The sequence below is a fragment of the Triturus cristatus genome, chromosome 3_1, assembly GCF_964204655.1.
Source record: "Triturus cristatus chromosome 3_1, aTriCri1.1, whole genome shotgun sequence".
NCBI classification, from domain to species: domain Eukaryota; kingdom Metazoa; phylum Chordata; class Amphibia; order Caudata; family Salamandridae; genus Triturus; species Triturus cristatus.
Window position 1 is genome coordinate 438150149 of NC_140583.1, and position 25393 is coordinate 438175541.

At 47.8% G+C, this 25393-nt stretch overlaps 1 protein-coding gene across 1 annotated transcript in view; it reads right to left on the reverse strand.

Annotated features, from left to right (window-relative positions):
- ATP8B4 (ATPase phospholipid transporting 8B4 (putative)) overlaps window positions 1-25393 on the reverse strand; it is a 3731093-nt gene that overhangs the window by 642361 nt on the left and 3063339 nt on the right. Inside the window, exons 21-22 of the mRNA XM_085644229.1 lie at window positions 20272-20455; window positions 16267-16490 (exon numbers count right to left, since the gene is read on the reverse strand). Of these exons, the coding sequence (XP_085500355.1) occupies window positions 16267-16490; window positions 20272-20455 (408 nt within the window). The remainder of the gene's footprint in view (window positions 1-16266; window positions 16491-20271; window positions 20456-25393) is intronic.

The following is a 25393-nucleotide window of genomic DNA, read 5'->3' on the forward strand; positions in this document are numbered from 1 at the left end:
TGAGGCTGGTGGCAGCTCCTCCGCATAGCAGGTAAGCTGATCTCGGCAATACATTAAGTCATGCAGCCACATGTTTGCTGTAGGAGCTAAACGGCTCTCCCAACAGAGAGAAATTCTTTGTTTAGCCATGAGCAATGCAATGGAAACAAGTTTTTTATTAGAAGGGTGCACCTTAGTCCCATTTTCCAGCAGGCACAGCCGTGGGTGGCAGTCCAGCAGCTCCTCAGTCATCAGACCGAGCACTCTCACCACTTCGCCCCAATAAGCAAATATCTTTGGACATTCCCATGCCAGATGATAAAATCCTGCGCCAGACGCACCACATCGCTTACAGGCATCGGACTGGCGGAGCCCAAATTTACACAATTGCGCCGGTGTATAGTACATCTGATGCAGATACTTGAAGTGCACCAAGCGCAGGTTGCCATTCGGCGACAAGCGGCCCGTCAAGCTGCAGCTATCCAGCCACTCATTCTCCGTGAGAGGTTCCGGAAGTACCATATTCCAATTGTCCAGGGCCGTTGTCCCCACTAAGATCCTATCACTCTGGGACGCCTTCTAGAGCCTGGTCACCAGCCGAGCTCTAGAGGTGGCAGTGTAAAGAAGCTGCAGTGCCCCAAGAGTCGGCGGTTCAGAGGGGAAGTGCGGATTAAATGCACGCATGGCAGATCACAGTCTAGCATATACAAAGCGCTGCATGGCCGAGACCTCGCCACGGGCCGCCAAGTCTGCTGGGGTTATAAACTGACCTCCAGGGAACACGTTCGCCATGACGCCGAGTCCCATCTCTGCCAGCGTTCGCAGCGTACCCGTCTCCTGAGTCACCGAGAGATCCGAGTGATGGAGCAGCGGCATGTTTGGAGCATAGAGTGGTAATTTACCCGCACGCTGCCCCAAAGTCCGCCAGGTGCCTGCGATAGTCTGCACCGTGTCGAATTCCCCCTTCTCATAAACCGTATACGTGTTTACAATCATCGCCTTAAGGAGCAGAGGATGGACCGCACCCGCCTCCACAGCCACATGTGGGATGAATGCAGGGTCATGCTGCCAGTAATAGGCGTACTGCGCCTGAGCACAGAGGTAGTAGAGATAGAAATCCGGCGCCGCAAACCCACCCTGGGCATACGGTAATGTAAGCGTTTCCCAGCGAAGGCGGGACTTCTTCCATCCCCACGCCAGTGTGATCAGGAGGGAGCGAAGAGTGCCAAAAAAAGACTTGCTAAGACGTACCAGGACGTTGCAAAAATAAGATAGAAAGCGCGGAAGCACTATCACTTTCATCAAGGCGATTCGATCCGCGAAGGAGAACGGCAGCTTGATCCAGAGAGCTACCTGTTCCTCCAGTCTGGTAACCGCCGTGCCAAAATTTGCTTGAATGACCGTCTGCGAATCCCTATGCAGCCAGATTCCTAAGTATTTAACAGCCTCCAACCACCACACCAATGGGTACTCCATATTGAAAGGCCGGGTGCTATCGGTAAGAGACAATATAGTGGACTTGGACCAGTTGATTCCCAGACCAGAGAAGCGCTCAAATCGAATATATTCACGGATAAGCGGCGCTAGATACTGCGCTGGCTCGCGCACAAACAGCACCATGTCATCCGCATACATGGAAACAGCAAGCGGCCGCTGTAAAAACCGCAATGCCGACGCAGCGTGCCTCTGCCGTATTATGCAAGCCAGAGGCTCCAGTACAAGCGCAAACAGCAGGGGCGACAGCGGGCATCCCTGCCGAGTACCCCGGTGAATCGCAAATTTGTCAGAAAGGTGACCATTAATTCGAACACTGGCCTCCGGCTTAGTATACAGCAACCGAATCCAGTTCGTGAACACAAATGGGACACCCATACGATGAAGGACTGTAATGATATAGGACCACGCTATAGAATCGAACGCTTTTGTAGCGTCAAGTAGCACTGCCACTGCCGGAAGCGTGGGCGTCAATACATACATAACCGCGAATATGGTATGTAGGTTATGGGACGTGGAGCGAGCGGGAACAAACCCCGACCGGTCCGGGAGCACCATAACCAGAAGTGAGAGTTGGAGCCTCGTGGCCAATACCTTTGCCAAAATTTTAACATCAGTATTTATTAGGGACAATGGGCGGTACGAATCGCATTGATCAGGTGGCTTATCAGGCTTCAAAAGGGCGACCACCAGCGCCTCCCGAAGGGTCGGTGGCAAACATTGGGTCTCATAGGCCTCCTCATAAATCTGCAACAGGCATGGTGCCAACTGGTCAGCGTATACTTTATAAAATTCAGCTGGCAGCCCATCAGTTTCCGCTGCCTTACCACCCGGTAGTGCTTTCATAGCATCTTGTATTTCCCCTAGTGTTAGGCGGTGCATCAAAAACTCTTGCTGTCTGCACGACAACCACATCAGCGAGATATCATCTAGATATTGTTTGAGTTGATCCGGACCAGCCGTAGGCCGGTGATCATACATTGCAGTGTAATAATCAGTGAACGCTCGCAGAATACCGTCAGCATCATGCCGGACCTCCTCATCCGCCTTAATCCCCTGTACAACATGCGCCCTACGATGCGGATCAAGGATGCGGGAAGCAAGCGTCCTCCCCGGCCGTCCGCCCTCTCCATAATAGCGCGCCTTACTTCGCCGGGAGAGATGCCTAACCTCTTGTTCTGCAGTGTCGTTATATGCTAAAAAAAATTCTTTTATTTGCGCCAGGACGGTCGGGCTAGGCCGGACACTATAGGAATGTTCCAGATCCCCCAGCTCCCTCTCCAGCACCCCCATGGTGCGACAGAGAGACTTCAAGACTCCAGCCTGCAGACCGATACATTCCCCCCGAATGGTCACCTTAAAGGCTTCCCATAGCGTCCCCATTGTCGTAACTGACCCTGTATTCACTGCGAAGTAATCTGTTATAGCATTTCGAACCCTCTCCGTAAATACCGGATCCAGCAGAGAGGAGGACTGCAAGCGCCACTGGAAGGGATGCGGGATCCGAGAGGGCATCGCCATATCCAGCGCCACTGGGGAATGATCAGACAGTGTTCTATGTAAATGCCTTATCTGTACTACCTAACTACAAACATCCGGTGTCCCCAGCCAGTAGTCAATACGGGACCAAGCCTGCCGCGCATACGAGTGACATGTTCCCTCCATGGCTTGAGGGTGCCGCTGAAGCCAGACATCAACTAGCCGCAATGACCTCATTCCCTCCCGTACTGCACCCGGGGCCCTCCGAGAGGGGTAGACTACTGTTGCTTTTCTATCCAGCGCAGGGTCAAGTACCGCATTGAAGTCCCCACCACATATAATGGTCTCACAGGAGATATTGGAAAGTTTACCCCAGATAGTGTCAAAGAAACCGGGATCATCCGTATTTGGACGGTATACATTAACAATAGTTAAAGGCATATTATAGACCGTGCCCTGAGCTATAATGTACCGGCCCTCTGCATCAGCATCCACCTGAATAGGCGTATAGGGAAAATGTTTCTTGACCAGTATCATGACCCCCCCGAGCATACGAGGAGTAGGACGCAGCCAGCCGCACCCCCGCCCACCCAGCAGCAACCTTCAAGGCGGACTGCTGCCTGAGATACGTCTCCTGCAGCAGTGCGACCTGCACATTATGCCTGTCCAAATAGGCGAGCACCTGCCGCACCTTTCTAGCATTGTTAAGTCCCCTGACATTCCAGCTCAGCCAATTAAGGGTTGACCTGTTGTTAACTACCACAGCAGTGTATTTCAGGACTTGGAAAAGCAACTGGACAGCAGCCACAGTCACGGCACCACATAGCATGTATCCTGAGAATCTGCACCAAGCCAACATATTGAGTCATAGATCCCCAACCACCCCATCCCCCCACTGCGGTCAGCAACCGCTGCCGCACACATTCCCTTATGCGAACCAAACAAAAACAGTACAATCGCATTCTCTTAACACACAATGAACAGAGAGCAGAAAAAATCAGTGCCCCAACAAAGGCGCCAACCTGGCACCAACAAATACCCAAAACTTTGCGGGGACTTCCCATTTCAGGGGTCACTAGAGGCTCCTGGGCCCCCGCGTAGGCAGGGTGGGTCGAGCTAGAAGAAGAGTGACAGCCACCTCGTGAATTTCACAAAAAAAAGAAAATGCATAACACAGCCATAGCTACCTGGTAATATCAGTAAGTGTAGAAGAGCCTTCTAAACGTGCCCCCCGCCAGCACCCCGGGGCAGCAGCTACCAATCACTACACACATATAGGGGAAATACCACAGCAGCTAATACATACAGTGAGGACCCATAAGAGCATCAGACAGAACAGCAATAAGTGGCCCAGATAACCTAGCGCTCCACATTCAGTCATCTGAATCTGAATGTCCATTTTTCCTGCTGGTCGACTCCTGCCGCTCCAATCGACGGGCGTATTGCATCGCCTCTTTTGGGGTCGTAAAGATGCGCACCTTCCCATCATGCTGTATCCGCAGGCGGGCCGGGTATAGCATGGCATAGGGAATTTGAAGGGATTGCAGCTTTTTCTTCACAGTCTGAAACTCTCGGTGAGCCTGCTGCACCGCTATGGTGAAGTCTGGGAACAGCTCTATTTTCATTCCCTGATAGTCAAGTCTCCCCTTTTCCCTGGCCAGGCAGAGAGCCACATCCCTATCTCTATAATTGAGGAGTCTGGCAATTATCGGTCGCGGCTGGGCGCCTGGGATGGGTCTAGGAGCAAGGGAGCGGTGAGCGCGCTCTACAATAAACACCTTGGAAAAATGTTCAGCGCCCAGTAGTGTCGTGAGCATCGACTCCACATACAATTCCATTGGACCAGTGTTGGTAGTTTTGGCCACCCCAATAATGCGCAGGTTGTTCCTTCGGGAACGAGCTTCAATGTCCTCGCTTCTGGCCTTTATAACTTCAAGCACTTTCTCCATAGCGGCACATGAGGTACCCACCACCTCCATCCGGTCCTCCGCCGCTGAAATGCGGGTCTCTGCCTCCACAATTTGCGCACCATGTTTATCTAGCCTCGAGGCCATACTGTCAATGTGAATATTTAATCCATTGATTTTCGCCCCTATAGTTTGGAGGCTTTGCTGCATTGTGAGCATCATTTGCTCCAGCCGCGTGGTCGGGCCCTGTTCCAGCTCCGATTCCGAACTAGGGGCGGCAGGTGTAGGAGCTTTAGCGCTTGTTTTAGCTTCGAACTGAAGCTTACTCTGCTGCTTATCTGTGCAACCCATGCTTGCAGCGCCCCCAACCAGATAAGGAGGGTTGCCGCTGAAATCAGCACCTGCAGCCACGCTATGCACTAGGGCAGAGTCACAGTTAAGCACCAGTGTCAGAGCATGCCGGCGTCCCACAGGAAGGCAGGCAGTACAGAGTGCGATGGTATCCCAGCCCACTCAGCCCCAATCCAAACAGTAATCGTCCAGCCCAACCAGGGATTAGCAACTGTCCAGCTACCGCACTGGGGTCCACACACCCCCACAAGGCCAGTGCGTCTGTCGCTGCGCCCAGGATGTGTCCCTCTTGCCGGCCAGACGCACTGCAGTGTCCCCAGCAGGCCGCAAAAATGTCCAGGGGGCCCCCTCAGGCTGCCTCGGGTGCGGCGCGCCCCAGATGCCCCAACAAGCGCTCACTCACCAGCTCCCTGAGTCAGGCTCCCTCGCCAAGGTCCGCCGCCAGGACCGGATCGCACCGCAGGCCCCTCCGGCCTACCCAGGCCTCACCGGCGGTGACGGGAAGCTCCAGCTCGCAGGGCCCAGGTAACTGCGCAGTCCCCCTCAAGCGGTCCGCTCTCAGCGAGTCACTTCAGTCGGCGCCTCACCCCACCAGAGTGCCACCGGGCCAGCCAGAGACCCAACGCAGGACCCAGGCCAAGAGCCCCGCCGCGTCGTCCGACATAGGAGTCCCACGGCAGCCTCCGATCCCAGCTGCAGGTGGACAGCCTCCACACCCGGCCTCAGGAGGGACGTCACCGGGGCTGCCAGCCACCACGAGGCACGATGCGATCAGCACCGCGCAGCCCAGGGGAGCCACCAGTAATCGTCGGCGCGTGAGCACCGCAGCGCGACACCCACTGTTAGGCAGCGCAGGACTATCCTCAGGCGGGGCCGTTAGCCGGATCCTCACGCAGCCGCCATTTTCGTTCCAGCGCGGGCCGCCAGCACAAGCTCCGATTCCTGGAGACAGAGACAGCGGAGCGCGCCAATCTTTCCACCCGTTCAGTCTGGAGCTCGTTATAGTCAGGTAGCAGTCATCAGTGGCCACGGATGGCGCCGATATGCGCGGTTAATAGACGGATAATCAGCTCGACCAGCAGAGCTGCACTACGGTGCAGCCATCTTGCTCCGGGCTCGCTAGCGCCCCCCGACCAGCTCCAAACTTAGATATGAATATGCTCTCTGCAATTAATGCACCTCAGCGATTGGAACTTGAAGAATCGCTAACAATTCAGAAAGTCAAAAGGGCCATCCATCAGATGGCTTGGGGTAAAACACCAGGTCTAGATGGGTTACTGGTGGAATTGTATGCAGTGTGCACACCAAGTATTGCCCCCAGTCTATTAATGCTGGAGGAAGCAGTGAAACACAAAGGTCGCCTCCCCCCTTCAATAAGAGAATGATGGATTGTGGTGCTCTTGAAACTAGGATTAGACCTTCCATAAGTGGCCTCCTACTGCCTTCTTTCATCATTGAATTTAGACTACAAAGTAGTGGGTAAGGTACTAGCAAAACAATTACTACCTATAGTACAGACACTAGTACATCGAAACCAGAACAGATTCACACCAGGATGGAATACCTTCTAAAACCTGCACCCCGGTTCAGCATTATGACCAGGGCGAGACACCACTAGGAGGAACATTGGATTGCATTGTGTAATATTTAAAAAGCGGGGTGGGCATACCTGATGGAACTATTGCGAGGAACAGGCTGGAGTTCTGTTGCTGGGTGCAGCTTCTATATGCAGCCCCCATGGTGAGAGTGTGCACATGTGAGGTAATATCAGACATCTTAAATGTACAGAGGGGCACCAGACAGGGTTCTGCCCTCACCCCCATATTTGCACTAGCCATGAAGACCCTGACTAGCGTGCTGCACACAAAGGCCACGTAATGGGGGATTTTGATGGACATGACCTGGTACAGAGTTGAGGCTGCTCCGCTAAGTTGGAGGAGTGTTGCCCCACTGCCATAGAGCAGCAAAAGAAAGAAAAAAATAAAATGATAATAACATTATGTTATCGCTTTATTTTGCCCTCCTGCTGGGAAGCTTGTGTGAGGGGGCAGGTCGGGGCTGCAGAGCAGAGGAGGAGTAGTAGAACACTTTCGGGCCGCCAAAAATAGTCATGCAAATGTTCCCTGTTCTCCATGCAGGCTGCATTACAGCCTACATGGAGAACATGCCACCCCTCCAGCCCCTGGCTGAGCGCTGTGTCATGGCGCTCAGATCAATCACAACGCTGCACTGCAGAGTTGTGATTGGCTGCAGGGAGAGTGGGAGACATGGTGGTTCCTACTTCCTGTTTCTCCCAGGAAGAGGATGCAGGAGAGGCGGCGGCGGCTGGCCAGCCAGGCGGCCGGGAGGTTAAGTGTTTTTTTTTTTAAGCGATTACTCTCCCGCCTACCTCCTACCCTTTCCTCCCCACCCACCCCACTGCTGCTTCCAGGCAGCCAACGCGACTGCTGGCACATGGTGTCTCTATATGCCGATGATGCACTGGTTTACCTTTGTAATGAGACTATAAGGAATGGAAACTATCACAGGTAATGGAAACAGTGGATGACTTTTGGGGTTGTGTCAGGGTTATAGGTTAATTGGAATAAGTCATGCTTGTTACCCTTGCTCAAGATGCCACAGGAGGGGCAACAGAGTTTCCAACGGGTGGGTTGTGTGTGAAACCCACGACTTTAAATACCTAGGGGTTCACTTATTCCATTTAAGGAAACAAAATTGTTATTCACTTCCTTGATTTGGAGAGAGGGCAGCCGCTAAGTGGCACTTCAAACACTGTATACCCCATTAGGCAGAGGGTTCCTTGGAGCGGCAAGTTACGAGCTTCACTATGCTGCAGCATGAATCCAATGGCCTATGACATGAATAGCCATGTCAAGAGATAGGAAGACACTGGATTTGCAATCACATTTGCGAAACCGGTCCATTATACAATGGTTAAAGATGCACGGGGACTGTACGGGCAGACACCTCTACTTGACAACAGTAGCCAAACTATGCTGGATGCCAAATGCCATGAAAAAAACTGCCTCCCTTGCCATATGAACTCGAATTACCACTGTGGTCCCTGCCATAATCAGCTAGACTGACAACGCTGCATGACATACACCACTAGCAGGAGGCAGACATATGGGAACGGTGGAGGATATAATCACAGACAGGGATATGAAAACATTTGAAGAACTCCAGGATGAACATGGTTTGGGTCCTGAACAGGCTCTCCTTACACTTGGCGAAGTCAGGTGAGCAATTACATGCCTATTAAGTCTGGGAGGTGAACTCCACTCCGCTCCCGGTGTTTGTGGAGTTTGCCGCAATCCACGTCACGCACAGTTCTGAAAAACTGGAGCAGAGTTTTTTCACCTCGCTCACCTCCCGGCGAGATTTTTTCTTGTTCGTGATCGTCAACATCAAGTTAGAAAGCGCAGCCGTGGAAAATCAACCTCCCGGTGTGATTTCTCAACGCGGGCAGTCAGATTTCTTGTTGAGAGTGGTCGCGTATGTTCGCCACCGCTCGCGTTGAGAAACCATCTGTTCGTGTTGAGAAAGCTGCCGCTCGAGTACAAATCTACTTGAGTGCCAGAAAGGAAGTAGCGCCTGCTTGCGCTGTGCATGGCGCCGTTCGCGATGATTGCACAGTGCGGCCAAGCCCCTGGCACTGAAAATCACTGCGTACAGCATTCATCTAACGGGCTCTGTTGCTTGCGGAGCTCCGCGCAGTGGAGTTTTTTTGCGAACTCCACCCAGGCTTAATGCCTATACACCACCCGGTTATAACAGGAGGAATCACTACTGTGCCGGTTGAAAGAATGGTGGGAGGAGCTACTAGGCTGGGAGATACAACGTGGCGACTGGAATGGGGGCTAAGCAGAGTGAAACGTATTTCCCAAAACTCTAGACTGCGGTACACACAATTCAACTATCTGCATTGCACATATTTGATACCGGTGCACACGGAGCGCAAGTACCCAGGAGCATCCACACTGTGCCCACTTTACCCAATAACAGAAGCTGATTTTATCCACCTGATGTGGGCATGCCCAGTGCTAGAACAATTTCGGGAAGGGATAATAATATGGAGCATTTCAGAGCTCACAGGGAAGAAGTTCCCAAGAGGGATAGAGCGATCTGTGTTGGGCATAGCTAAGTGCAACAAGAGAACGAAACATCCCTGAAGATTTATCAACCTAACGAACAAGTTATTTACCTTCGGTAACGCTTTTTCTGGTGGATACAGTATCTGCCTGTAGATTCCTCACCTTGTGAATATCCCCTGCGCCAGCAACATTCGGAAACCTTTGTAGCACTCCACGCCGATGAGGTCAAAGACGACGTCACAGAGGCACGGCTCCGCTCGCGACTCCGCTGACGTCACTGGATCCATAAGAAGACCTCGTCGGCGTGATGACGTCAGTTCCGCCCTTTTTTCCGTGCCTTCGAGGCACACGGATGGACTGACAGCGATATATATACAGTATACACAGTACATAATATACAAAGCAACACACACAGTGTAAAGATAATATAGGAAGAATAACACATTACCTATGACAGTAACAAATACATTTTGAAACACCATCATCAGAATTGTAGGTATACAAGGGTGGACAACGGGGATGCGGGTGGGTCAGTGAGGTGTCCACAGGCAGATACTGTATCCACCAGAAAAAGCGTTACCGAAGGTAAGTAACTTGTTCTTCTAATGGATACATCTGCCAGTGGATTCCTCACCTTGTGAAAAGATTCCCACAGCAGTCCCACTCCCAGAGGAGGGTGTCTACACTTCTATACCATGAAGTCCTGAAGGACGGAACGAGCAAAGTGTCCATCCCTCCTCACCTCGGAATCCAAGCAGTAATGCTTCGCCAAAGTGTGGAGGGAGGCCCAAGTTGCCACCCTACAAATGTCCTCCACAGGAACACCCCTACCCAAGGCAGAAGTAGAAGACTTTGCCCTATACCCTCTGGAGGTTCCTTACCGGCCAAAGAGTAACATATCTTGATGCACAAGATAATCCATCTGGAAAGGGTGCGCTTGTGCACCGCTCTGCCTTTCTTGCAGCCCACGAAGAGCTGGTCATCCACTCGAACGTCCTTAGTCCTATCAAGGTAGAAGCACACCGCCCTCTTAGGGTCCAAGTGGTGAAGCCGCTCCTCCTCCTTGGAAGGGTGAGGGGGAGGATAGAAGGTAGGAAGGGTAATGGATTGTCCCAGATAGAAAGGCGTAACCACCTTAGGCAGAAAAGCAGCCCTGGTCCTGAGTACCATTCTTTCAGCATGAATGGTCAAAAACGGGGGTTTTGACCTCAGAGCTTGAAGCTCCCTTACCCTCCTTGCTGAGGTAATAGCAATGAGAAAGACTGTTTTGAAAGACAACAGCCTCAAGGGACACTTGTGCAAGGGCTCGAAGGGAGAACCCATCAAGTAAGTTAAGACAAGATTTAAGTCCCATTGAGGCACAATAAAAGGAGTAGGCGGACACTTATTTCTAAGGCCCTTAAGGAATCCTAATACAATAGGTGACTTAAAGAGGGAAGGCTGATCCGGCAACCAAAGGAAAGCCGACAAAGCCAATAGATATCCCTTCACAGTGGCTACAGCAAAGCCCTGCTGAGCAAGAGAAAGAGCAAACTGAAGAATGTTAGATAAACAAGCCCTCAAAGGGTCAGTAGATTTCTCTCCGCACCAAAGAACAAATTTAGACCACCTATAGGAATAGATAGATTTGGGGGAATGACGTCTGGCAGACAATATTACATCTACCACGTCAGGCAGGAGAGAAAAAGAATTCAGGTTGCCCCGTTCAATCTCCTGGCATGAAGGTGTAAGCTCTGGAGGTGGGGGTGTAGAACCTGCCCCTCCGACTGTGAGAGGAGGTCTGCCCTGAGAGGGAGACGGAGCGGAGGGCACGAGGAGAGGTGGAGAAGATCTGTATACCACACCCTTCTTGGCCAATCAGGGGCGATCAATATGACTTGGGCCCGGTCTTGGCGAATCTTCCTCAGAACGCGAGGAATCAAGGGTATGGGAGGAAACACGTAAAGGAGATGTGAGTCCCATCTCAACTGAAACGCGTCCCCCCAACGCTCCCTGCATCGGATACTAGAGACTGCAGAATGACAGGCAGTGAGCGTTCTCGTGAGTGGCAAACAGGTCCACCCGAGGAGCTCCCCACGTCCGAAAGACGTCACGAACCACCTCCGGATGGAGCCTCCACTCGTGGTCAGCAGAGAACTGCCGACTGAGACTGTCTGCACGCACGTTCAGAACTCCGGCCAGATGATTTGCCATCAGACAAATCTTATGATCCTGAGCCCAGGACCAGAGACGCAGAGCCTCTTTGCAGAGACAATACGACCCCACTCCTCCCTGCTTGTTGACATACCACATCACGGTAGTGTTGTCCGCCAGGACTTGAACCGACTGACCGCGAAGGGAAGGGAGGAAGGCCTTGAGCGCCAAACGAATCGCCCGCAATTCTAGAAGGTTGATGTGAAGCAACCTCTCCTCTGGAGACCAAAGACCCTTGATCTCCAGATCCTCCAGATGCGCACCCCACCCTAAAGTGGATGCATCCGTTATCACTGTGGCCACCGATGGAGGTAGGTGGAAGGGCTTTCCTTGAGAAAGATTGCCCACCACACTCCACCAAGACAGATCCGCTGCAGCTTCTCTGGAGATCCTCACAGACTCCCTGAGATCTCCCTTGTGCTGATACTAATGTCTGCGGAGGCACCACTGGAGGGCCCTCATGTGCCAGCGTGCATGGTTGACCAACAAGATGAAGGAAGCAAACAGACCGAGCAGACGAAGGACCTTCAGGACTGGAACGACCGCTCCACTGTAAAACAAAGGAATAATTTCCTGTATGTTGAGAATCCTTTGTGGAGGTGGGAATGCTCGACACACAGTAGTGTCCAGTACCGCCCCTATGAACAGGTTGCGCTGAGAGGGCACCAGGTGAGATTTGGGCACGTTTATCGAGAAACCCAATTTGTACAACAGCTGAGTTGTATCCTGCATATGATGAAGCACCTTCACGGGCGACTCCACTTTGATCAGCCAGTCGTCCAGATAGGGAAAAACTGGAATCCCCGACCTTCTGAGATGGGCTGCCACCACTGCCATCACCTTGGTGAAGACTCGAGGTGCAGTAGTAAGACCAAATGGAAGGACCGCAAACTGATAATGTTGCGATCCTACCGTAAAACGGAGATACTTCCTGTGCGACTTCAGGATGGGGATGTGGAAATACGCATCCTGCAAGTCGATGGACACCATCCAGTCCTCCTGTTGCAGCGCTTGAAGAACCTGCGCAAGGGTAAGCATCTTGAACTTCTCTTGCTTCAGAAAAAGATTCAAGATCCTGAGGTCCAGGATTGGACGCAGCCTGCCATCCTTCTTTGGAATCAGGAAATACCGGGAGTAGCATCCCTGACCCCTTTCCTGCTCTGGAACCACCTCTATCGCACCTTTTTTTAACAACGTTAGGACCTCCTCCTGGAAGAGAAGAAGATGGTCCTCCGAGCAAGCACCTTGGCAAGGAGGGTAATTTGGAGGAAATTCCCAAAAGGGAAGGGCGTACCCATTTTCTACAAGATCTAGAACCCAAAGGTCTGTAGTAACCGATTTCCAATCTTGTAGAAAATGGGTAAGCCGGCCCCCCCACAGGACCAGCATGATCCAGAATGGTGGATCTAGGGCTGCTTTGCAGTGGTGGGAGGGACGGAGGAAGAGGAAGAGGAGGAGGAGAGCTGCCGACCTCGAGCACGACCTCTGATTCTGCCCCTGTAGCTCTTATACAGGGTGTTCTGTTGCTGTTCCTGTTGCTGGGGCTGCCTGTAATTACGAAAGGACGATCTTCCAAAGCCCCTGTACCTCCTAAACGAACCCCTAGGTTGAGTCTGCAGACCCAGAGATTTGGCCGTGGCTTTGCTTTCTTTAAATTTTTTCAGTGCAGCATCAGCCTTTTTACCAAAAAGTCCAGAGCCGTCAAAAGGCAAGTCCAGACGAGTTGCCTGAACATCAGGGGAGAAGTCAGATAACTATAGCCACGCACTCCTCCTTGTGGCAACAGAAGAGCCCATGATTCTTGTGACAGAGTCCGCAGTATCCAGGCCGCTCTGGATTACCTGACGCGCAGCCGCCTGAGTGTCTGATAGCTCCTCATTAAAGTTCTGTCTATCCTCCTCTGACAATTTAGGGGCCAGTTGTTTCGCTGAATCCATTAGAGCATGGATATATCGGCCCAAAAGACAGGTGGCATTTGTCGATTTTAAAGCCATACTGGCAAAGGAGAATACTTTCTAGTTTTTTAGCATCCCTGTCATTAGGGACTTGGGGAAAGGCACCTGAAGATCTTTTAGAACAAGCAGCCTGAACCACCAGACTCTCCGGAGAAGGATGGGAAGTCAGAAAGTCTGGGTCCCCTTGAGCCGCCCTATATCTTCTTGCAACAGTTTTAGAGACCGTAGGAGCAGAGAAGGGCTCACGCCATACTTCCATGACCGGTTCAATAATGGCGTCATTGAATGGAAGCAAGGGTTCCGATACAGAGTAGGGAGAATGTAAAACCTCTGTGAGGATGTTCGGCTTAAACTCATCAGATGGTAACTGCAGATCCAAAAGCTCAGCCGCTTTTTTAATAACTGAGTGGTAGGCAGTCACATCTTTTGAAGGAGTATCAGCCGGAGGAGTAATCTCCCACTTAGGTGACAAGTTCAGGCCACTAGCCTCTTTCAACTCCTCAAACAGATCATCAGACTCCATGAGCTCACCTTCTTCCATCTCCTCAACCTGGTACCTCTGTTCTTCTAGTACCCTTTGAGCTTCTCTTCTGGATCTGATTCTCACAACAGGCGTCGGTGGCGCCGTAACCGACTTCGACGGCGCCGGAGCCGGCGTCAAACCCGGATCCAGAGGAGCAGCCGGAGTCAAACGAGGTCGAGCTGGAGCTGGTGAAGCTGGAAGCGGCGTCGATGTCCTCGGCGCCGGGAAATGCCAAGACGGCGTTGCCGGGAAAAATGGCATAAAAGGAGCTTGAGGGTAAGCTTGAGGAACTCCCAAGTTGAAAGCCATTGGACCCATGGGACCCGAAGGCGCTCCAGAGGGGTACAAAGCTCTAGAAAAGACCCCATACATCGCATTTAAATAATGTGTTGGATCTTGACCCGGGCCTGGAAAGGGAGGATATGGCTCAGGCTGAGGCATAACCAGACTTGGGCCGATCGGCGCCGACGGTGGAGCCAGCGGAGTCGAAGACTCGTCCGGAGCCGGAACTTCCTCAGCAGGAGCCGGAAAAGGAGCCGGAGTCGGAGATGGAGCCGGAGCCGGAGAATGCTCCGGTGAAGCCGCAGGCGAGGTCAGGACAACAGGATTAGCAGGAACAGAGACAGGAGAAGGAGACACAAAGTCCTTACGACGTCGAGAAGGTGAGGTCGATCTCGGAGCCGCATCCCTGTCCGAACGATGTCGAGAACCATGCCTCTTCTTTTTCTTGTGCCTCTTGGACTTCGAAGCATGCCCCGACATCGACTTCGACGCCGACCTCGACCTCGATCTTGATCTTCTTCGACCTCTCTTCTCCTTTTTCACTCTGGCAATGAATAACTTGGCCTCTCTTTCCATTAGAGCCTTTGTACTCATCTTGCGGCAGCAAGAACATTCCTCAACATCATGATCTGATGAAAGGCACCAGACACAGTCCTCGTGCAGATCCGTGATTGACATGTGCTTACTGCACTCCCTGCGAGGGTTGAACCCGGACTTCTTAGTCGACATTTTCCAACTGCAAACAAGAAGAAAGAGAGATACCAGCAGGAAAACAAAGTAACCAGCAAAAGCTACAGAGAGAATCCCCAAAAACCGTTAGTGTCGACGGCGCGGAGAAAAGGGAACTGACGTCATCACGCCGACAAGGTCTTCTTATGGATCCAGTGATGTCAGCGGAGTCGCGAGCGGAGCCGTGCCTCTGTGATGTCGTCTTCGACCTCATCGGCGTGGAGTGCTACAAAAGTTTCCGAATGTTGCTGGCGCAGGGGATATTCACAAGGTGAGGAAACCACTGGCAGATGTATCCATCAGAAAGTGGTGTTGTCCAAGAGGCACATAGCAATGATATGGAAGGCAGAATTAGCAGAGGAATGGCTTTGAGACTTGTGCAAGTAGACTATGGCGGGAATAGATCCCTCGTCAGTTCCTTGGGCAGATGGAGGAATAGGAATCAGATGCACACACTGAGACGCCATTCTCGAGAAAATCGAGGTAAAATCTGACATTATGCCCCCGAGGGGATTAAATTAGATATCCATATGGGAATGGAGGTGTGACTCAAAAACAACACTAAGGCAACCCTCGTAGGTCTCCATGCAATCTCTGACGTGACACCCAGAAACGAGATAGGGCCGGAACTGCCCCCCCCCCCTCGCCACCTGTGCCACCCTCACTAAGCCCTGGTCACCTATGATGGAACAGCCACACATGTGGGGTCCTTGAGGAAACCCAATAGGCCGATTAGTGAATGCCTGAGCTCAGTTGGGGTATGGATTTAAAGTTAATAATGGTTATATTGGTCCATACATTGTGTTTGACTCCTGTGACCAATGGACATTGATGACTTGGTTGAGCACAGCACACGATTGTAACTAATGTTCAATTTGTGTGATGGTGCTGCATATATTAATGGGACGACACTGTCTTCCATACTGTACTCTCATTGATCATTAAATAAAGAACTACGATGAAAAAAATACATTAAATAAATATCTTAATAAATAAAATAAATTAATAAATAATTGGATTTTTTGAAGCAGAAGGTATGGTGCATCATGGTCATAAACCAAAGCAGCATCACAATGTAGTAACAGTCCACCTCCATTTGCAAAACTTAGCCTCTGCTCCACTCACTGATTGTGTATTTGCCTTCGACCTTGTGAAATGTCCTAGAGCCTTTTGACTGGGTCAGTGCTCCACAAATACCACATATATGCATACATTCATATTTGACATGTGGAATTCATTCGTAAATAACATCACAGTTACATTGTATTTGACATACTAACCTGTGCAGAGAACCCACAGAAGAAGGCAAACCAAAAGTGCACCAGTGTGAAAGCAAAGTTTTTGTAGAAAAAATAACACAAGAATTTGCACATTCTGAAGTACGACCATCTTCCGTGTACAAGAAGAATCCTTCGAAGGTATCTGAACTGCGCAAAAGAGTAATCACTGGCTAAAACTGCTTGCATTCCTTCTTGACCACTGATTCCCACTCCAATGTGTGCAGCTGCAAATTGTGGATGAACAGAAACAAGTTTGTAATACTCAAATATCACTACAGACTTCCTAAAAGTTACATGATACAGACTAAGACGATACTGAACTGACGTTTTATATTATATTGTAAAAGTAAAAACCTAAAACTGTTTTTCTACGAGTAACAGTATTAAATTCCTATTTTACGGCTGATTTCACAAAGCCTTGTTACGTGAATAGGTGTAGCTTCTGAAAATTCAAGAGAAAGCCGAATGTCACGCCTATAAACAGAAAAAATCATTGTGAAATCTGCTACTAATGGTCTGAAAAATTATTTTAGGCAAGTTGGTGACTGGTTAAAATGCAGATCTGTAACTTGCCTATTTTAGCTTGCTTGTTAGCGGTAAATGTTTATTTTTCTCTGAAATTCGACTGAATTGTGCTGCATCCACCCAAAAACACAATGCAATGCAACAACACATTAAAAACACAACTCCACAAAATATATACTGTATGCATGACTGTTAGAAATGTGGTTTCTGGTTGGCAGAGGCATGCAACCTGTCCAAGCAGGAACCACGATCCAGTCAAGGTAAGTCACAAACACACCCTAAATGATCCCGTGCTCACCCTCTGATCGCTTGGCATAGAGCAGCCAGGCTTAACTTAAGAGGCAATGTGTAATGTATTTGTGCAACACTTCAAACCGTAACACACTAAAAACACCACAAAAAGACTCCACACCAGGTTAAAAAATAGAGGTTAATTTTATGAATAAAACAAGACCAAAATGACAAAAATCCAACATGTAGAAGTAAAGATATGAATTTCCAAAGAATAAATGTACAATAGCAATTAGAAGCAATAAGCGCTTAAGTGGATTATCTGGTCGTGCTGGACCAGGGCAAAATCATAAATTCAGTCCAACTGTGATGCAATGCGGGCCTGAGACAGGGACCCACTTGGGCCTGCCGCTAAAAGTGCCCTGATCCTAGCTTATGGCAACTTCAAAGATGTGAGGTGCAACCGATACGATGAGACGGTGTCGAGCCATGAAGTGGGCAAGGTACATTGAGATTCTCCACACAATAGTGCCGATGCATCGTTTCCGAGTATGAGGCGCCAGTTTCGAAGGTAATGCATAGCTACTGTTCTCGCAGCAGGCGATGCATCAATTCCGAAGGCAATGCGCTGGTTCAGAATGCGGTGCGCTGGCTCCATTCCATTCTTCAACAAGAATGCATTAGTTCTGATCCACTAAAAGACGAATAGGTGCCGCAAAGGCAAAGATACACTGGGTCCGATGAGGATGCGTAGGTTCTGGTTGCAAGGGTCCAGTACTCGGTTGCACCACTTGGCAGGGCAGAGTCACAGCTTGTAGAGTCCAGATGTAGAAGCAGGTAGTTGAAGTCTTTAATATTCCTGAGACTCAGAGCAGAAGACAAGCCAGCAAGCCCTTGAAGTCATGCTGGCTTCAATTGATGCAGGTTCAGTCCTTCTCACCCAGGTAGGAGAAAAGCAGGCATCAGGGCTGCTCAGCAAAACTAGAGCACAGCAAGACAAGAGTCCAGCAAAACAGCAGTCGAGCAGAGTGCACAGCAGTTCTGCCTGGCAGAGTGGTCACAGTTTCAGAAGTGTACTGAAGTTATGAGATCAGAGGTCCAAGACGTATACCCAGTTGTGCCTTTAAAGTGGGCAAGACCTCAAAGACAGCTTGAAGTGCACAGAGGTCCTTTGTTCCTGCCCTCAACTACGGGGGGGTATGCAGCCTATGTGTGTGGGATGGTCACGACCTATAAAGGTGTAAGTGTGAGATTGTGTCCAGTTCATCCCTCCCATCTCCAAGGAAGCTGGGGAGGTGCATCAAAATAGACCTCAGATCCCTTTGTGTGGGGCTGTCTAGAGGGAATACACAAAGCCCAGCCATCACCTAATTCAGACTGAACAGAGCCAAGCAGAAGCATTAAATGGGTAAAGTAAGAAAATGCCAACTTTCTAACAGTAGCATTTTCAGTAGTGCAATTTAAAATCCAACTTCACAATAAGTTGTGACTTTAAATGGTTATTCCAGAGACACCAGACTTAACATGTCTCTTTCTTCACAATTGGGAATTAGACTTAAAAGCTGTAATAAGGTAATCTCAATGTTATCCTAGGGGAAAGATAGACCTTGCAGTAGTGCACAATTTGAGATTTCACTACAAGGATATGTAAAACTTGAAAGTACATGTCCTACTTTTTAAATACATTGTACTCTGCCCTCTGGGCTATCCAGGGCCAACCCTAGTGGTGATATATGTATTTAAAAGGAAGGTTTAGGCCTGGTGAAAGGTGCTACTTGACCGGTTGACATGGAAGTTTAAAACTGCACACACAAGCTCCACAGTGGAAGGCCTGAGACATGGTTAGGTGGTACTGACGTAGGTGGCAGAATCAGTGCTGCAGGCCCACTAGAAGCATAAAATGTACTGGCCCCAGGGTGTATATATTGCACTTTACTATGGACGTGTAAGTAAATTAAATATGCCAATTGGCTATGAGCTAATGTTACCATGTTTAGAGGAGAGAGAACATGCACTTTAGCACTACTATGCAGCGGTAAAGTGCTCAGAATCCTAAAGGCAACAAAAACGAGGTCAGAAAAAGAGGAGGAAGGCAGAAGAATTGGGGTGACCCTTCAGAGAGGACCATTTTCCAACAATTATACAACATAATAAACACAAACAACACAACAGGTTAACAATGTAATACAGAAACAACACAAAAACACAACCTAACACAAAACAAATATTGTATTGTATTATTGCGTACCGGCATTGTTTATGACTACACATTTTGTTCATAATGTTGTCGTATAGTGAATTGAGATATATAACATTTTAATAATGGTATTTGCCACTGTACCACAATCACAATACAAAGAAGGCTTTGCCATGAATTACACCTGCCTTTAAACATTTTCACTATGTTTGGAAAGCACATAGAGGATACTAAATGTAATTCTTAGTACCTGACAACCTATATAAGAATTACTGTTATTTGAATGGTCCAAAAAGGACTGAGGCAAAAAATACATAGTTGTCCTTACTTCATCATTTTAATTATACACCTTTTTTTCACCTTAGGCTACATCCTCATCCACCTTTGGGATACTATTAATATTATTATTACTATTATTTATTAAGAGCAAACACACCAATAGAATTTATGAAGAGAACAGAGGGATACTAGCATATCCCAAAGTTCTACAGTGTGGGTTTACAACAATTTGTGAACGCTTAAGTGGTAGTGAAATCCCACAGCACATCACAATCTATTTTGACTAAACTCAGCTTCTAAAAGTAGTGAGGAAAAAATACAAATCAGAAAAGTTTGCTTTAAAAAAATAAGCTGGCCTAAAGCATTACATCCACTATTTGTCCTACTAGGAGCTTTTCATTATGTGTATGTAAACACAGTGCATACTAGTGTTTTACAACCAGATAGCAATTGTTTACAAACCAGTTTTTTTAGCATGGATGAGGAGTCACTGGCTGGATGTCTGTGGACTCTGGTGCTGTCTTATCTATGCTTGGAGGATATATACCATGTGTTTTTAAGATGTAGGTCTTGGACTCACATTAACCATTTTGTTGTTTCTGGTGATTGCCCAGGTTGTTGGATTTCAAACCTTTCAAAAGGGCGAAACAATTTATTTGCTAGACTTTGAAAACGGATGGCTTTATCGACAAAATCATCAAACAACGAAATTGATTATTGTAACAAACAGAATCCTGCAAAATGTGTACGTGCACGTGTAAAAGTCTTCTTACTCTTTATCATACTGATATCATTTGCTCCATCTCCAATGGCTAAAGTTATTGCCTTCTTGTGTTTCTTGACGAGCTCCACCACCTGAGCTTTTTGTAGTGGGGTGACTCGACAGCAGATTACTGTTTTACACAAACAGGCGACTTCTAAAAATTCCTTCTCAAAGTTTCCCTCAAGGACATATGCCTGCAATGTAAATGAAAAGAGTTAGAAAAACAATTTTTATATATAAAATATTGCATTTGAAATCAGTCAGATTGTGTTAAAAACATATTGAAAACCATTAAAAATCTTTGAGTACATACTGAATCTGGAACGTTTTTAAGTGACTGAGTTAACATTTTACCATATTTATTGTGTGTGTATTATTAAAAAAAATATTATATCAGCCAAGGAGATGTTGGTTTCTAAACCGGAGATGCTCCTTTTAAAGAAGAGCAACTGTAAAGCATACGGGACTATCATTCCTTTCACACATGAAGCCAACACCCTTAATTTGGACAATGATATTCCTTTGAATCTTATTAATTCACTAAAAACGTCATGAAAATAGGGTTGTGGGAAATCCTAGTTCCCTAAAAGCTGTTTAGTTACATAAGGGAAGGGACATTGCTGAGACACTGGACAAACAAATGGGTCTCGATTTAAATCATCTACACCCAAGAGTCGATTAATTTATAAATAATAACTTTTTGATCAACTTTCATCATTTTTATTGTCCTGCAATCAGCAAGTTTCTAGTGGAATATGGTGAACAGAGTGTGCAACCATAAAACTAGAATTAAGGAAAAGAGAACTACACAATGGGGCCCAAACCCATAATAGAAATGAGAAGCAGCCTTTTAAACAAGCAGATAGGAAAGAACCATATTCCCTGTTATGCTAGCGGGTTGCATAAAACAGATACATCACGCATGCCCGACTCATGCCAGGGTATGGGACTCCGTCCTTTGCTACAGGTCCCACCAGACATGATCACACCTGACATGATTAAATAAAGCTTGAACCAAACACAGATATACCGGTACAAGTGGAGTGTTGGTAAATGTATGGAAAATGGCATCATGGCACCCTAGGCATGTTAAGAAACAGCGCTTTTGTACTAAATAGAAGGGAGATAAGTTCATAAGATGAAATATTTATAATATTTGAACTTTTTAGTTAAATGAATGGGCAACTTTTTAGTTTTAGTGTTAAAACAGTATACAAAGGAATTGACTGAACATTTAAAATTTTACAATTTAATAGCTTAATAATAAAATCATTACATCATCGTTTTAAACTTTTATCAAAAACTATAAAGTAATTTACACCCTCCTAAGGAAAATAATGGAGAGAGGGACTTAAAATAAAACCTGGATAGGAAATAAGGTTACATGAAATTGCATTATTTAAAATATTTTAATATCTTAAGGCCTGATTTAGATCTCGGCGGACAGGTTACTCAGTCACCACGGTGACGGATAACCCGTCTGCCGATATGTAAATCCTATAGGTTATGGGATTTACATTTACGGCAGACAGGATATCCATCCCCCTAAATCAATATAGTTTTACATTATAAAATATATAGAAATAAATCATACATATTATTGAATCATAAAATATTTCAACAAACCTTTTAGAATGAATAAATTAATGTAATGTTTTGATTGAAATGCAATTAAACTGCTTTGAATTAATTGTATACATCTTTTAATAATTATTATAGCATAGTGATTTTTTATTTTTTATTTTCTATGTACAAATTCATTTTTTAGTTTAAACGACAGAAATTAATTTAAATTGAATTTAATGTATTCAAATTAAATATTGAATTTAAAATTGGGTTAATATCTCTGTAACATTTTTCTTTTGTTTTACATCTGAAAGAAATGTATACAATTATATCAATATTTAACTTACAATATTTTTATTAATTTGGTATTACATTTAATTAACATTTTTACTTTTCCCTATGCTTTTTCACAGAGAAATCCACAACTATAGTAAAGTATGGGGAAAAAGAAAAAAGTTTTTGATTAAAAAAAACATTTACTAAAATAAAGCTCCTAGTGGCGTGAACCTGAATCTTCAGACCAGTATCAACATACCTTGGTCGGATAGGTTTGGCAGGTCTATCCTGGTCCTTTGGAGGTTTTCAAAGCCAAACACGTCTAAGTCCCCATTTGGAGAGGTGGTAGGAGAAACTACTACAACACAGCCAAGGGTTACAGGACCTCAAGAAAAGCACTTAGAGGCCAGGTCTCACTCCAGCAGCAGAGTACAGGGCAGGGCCAGTTGGACCTGCTCAGTTTGGTAGTTGCAGGAAAGGTCTTTTAAGCTTGTTGTTTACCTGTAACTTGAACAAGAGGTCAGCCTTATGACCCGTGTGTCCACTTCAGTGCCCTGGGTACAAGAGGGAGCAGGTCCAGTCCTTTAGGGCTCCTCTTAGTTTTCAGACTGTAGGTTCTTTTCTAATCTTCCTCACGTCCAGAGGAGTTCTGAGAAGGGAACTGGGAATGCCACAGTTATGCCTAGCACTAGCTTGTGCGTGAAGTGACTGCTGTCTCCTCCCTAACCAATAGGGTAACATCTTTTAGGGGCTACCCTAACAACGTTGGAGCATTCCCTGTGAGCCCTGATGCAGAAAATCCCGTAGTGCTTCTCTCTACCGAGATACAAAATGGTGAAAGACTTCTCCCCTTGTGTAGAGCCTGTGGGCCCTCCCAAAGGTGATTTCTAAAAGTGCCTTTTCCTTAATATGTACTACAAATCCGACTTCACCAGTAAATTCGGCTTTTAATAAATATTATAAACAGGACAAGAATTATGTTTCTATCTGTTTTCAAGCCAAAGTTAGGATTAATAAATGTAATAGTGCAGCCCCTTGCTTCTCTGTGAAACAGCCTGCCCTGCTGTTGTTAAAATAGCTTTAAGGTGCTAGGCACAGTAAGGATGTTTAACACTCACTTTCTACATGTCCTACTTTTAAATCATATGCGCCATGTCTTATGAGACAAGAGGCCTAAATAAGGATCTCTTTTTTGACCTGTCAAAAGGAGTTATTTTGATGGGTCGAGTCACAATTTTCATACTGCTACAGTCAAGCTACAATGGTAGGCCTGAAGCCATGTTTGTACTGCCACTGTAGAGGACGGCACAATAGGTGCTGCAGTCCACTATCTACTAACTTACAGGACCTGGGTGTGTCCTGTAACATATGCTAGTGACTTATAGGTAAGTTAAATATGCCAATTAGGGATAAACCAATTCAACCATAATAAAGGCAGGCACTTTACTATAGGTTAGCAGTGGTAAAGCACACAGAGTTCTACAACCAGCAATGGGGGTATACCACACAAAAGACGGTAATTTCCTACACCTTTCATTTAGTAGTTAGTATGCCCCTTTTTCAGCACCTCCCCCTTCTCCCTCCCATATGTAATACTAAGGGGCCGATTCCGATTCCGCCCGCAAAACGAACCAACCGACACGGACCCGGACCGAATACCGACCGACACGGACCAGCGCCGTACGACCGAGCCGTAGGGAAAATAGTGATCCGGCCGGAAAACCGACGTGATTTTCACCGACCGACACGAACCCGGAATCAACCCGACCGACCCGTACCCGCGATGTACGATTAGCGCAGTACGATGCAATGCGTGTAAAACCAGACCGACTCGCACGGAGAACAAGCCGCACGACCGACACGCACAGACAACCCGGCACACAAGCAATAGAGACTGCCGCAAATGATGCGTACCAAACACAGAAGACAGGCAGCGTGAACGAGGCGGAGAAGCCCGCACGAGACAACAGCAGCATCCGTTTCCGTCACATGAGCGTCTCCTTCATGCCTACAAAACACAAAGGAAAAAAGACAAAAAAAGGACCAAACAAGCAATGACAAAGCCAATAAATACCACAAAAAAAACATGGGACAAAGACACACCCACAACTCCAACTATATAAAGGACTACAATCACTACCATCATCCCTTGCAAACAGGAGACACAGCCAGCAGCAAACACCAGTACACAGCAACCACAGACACACCCACAACTCACCCATCACACAATTCACACACCATTAGCACCTCACCAAAAGCACTCACACATACACACAGCAAAACCAACACCAACCCAACATCACTTGTACCCTCACACACACATCCCTCACCACCACCACCACCCATCACCATGCCTCCAAAGAAGAATCCAAAGTTCACAGATAGTGAGTTACAAGTGCTGGTAGACGAGATCATCAGAGTAGAGCCACATTTATTTGGGACATTGGTCCAAAGGACCCCCATCTCACAGAAAACCAAGATGTGGGCGAGGATTGTGAACAAGGTGAACGCACAAGCGCACAAAGGACGACATCCAGAACAGGTGGTATGACGTGCGCAGGAAGGTCAAGAATCTCATCGAAAAAGATCACACCCTGAGTCAGTGCACCGGGGGTGGCCCTCTTGCCAAACCAGTCTACTTCAGGATCTGGGAGGAGAAGGTGCAGGACATCCTACCACCAGAGAGCATCCATGGCCTAACACACATCCCAGAGCCTGGTGAGTACACAAACAACATACCCAAGATTGTGTGGCAAGGGGACAGTGAAACCATGCACCGCAAGCAAAGCTACCCTAACCAATAGATAATCAGCCCTGCATGATGACCCCCAACTGGCACGCATCTTAGATGCGTACCAGGTTAGCAGCGGAGGATTTGGCCAGGTAGTGGGGATCCTCAAGGACATGCAACACGAGCAGGTCACCCACCATGCCAGCATAGAGGCCAAGTGGGATGACATCACTGCGGTGCATCGGGACATACTACAATGCCTCCGCCAGATCAACACCAACCTGTCCCCACCCCCCTGTGTGCCCTCAAAATCTGTCGCAACACCATCTGCCAGCGCCACAGGGAGGGAGGAGGACTCTGGCGGAGAGTCCCCTGCACCGCAGAGGCCTGCACATGAGGATCCCCCCCACCGGAAGAAGAGGGGTTGACCGAAGAAGGACATGTGAGAGGCAGATGTCCCAGCACATCCCCCAGGGCCTTCAAACCTGTTCTGGACAATGTTCTTTGTGCGCAACCCGTTCACCTTGTCCAATCGCACACAAATCGCCCACATGACATG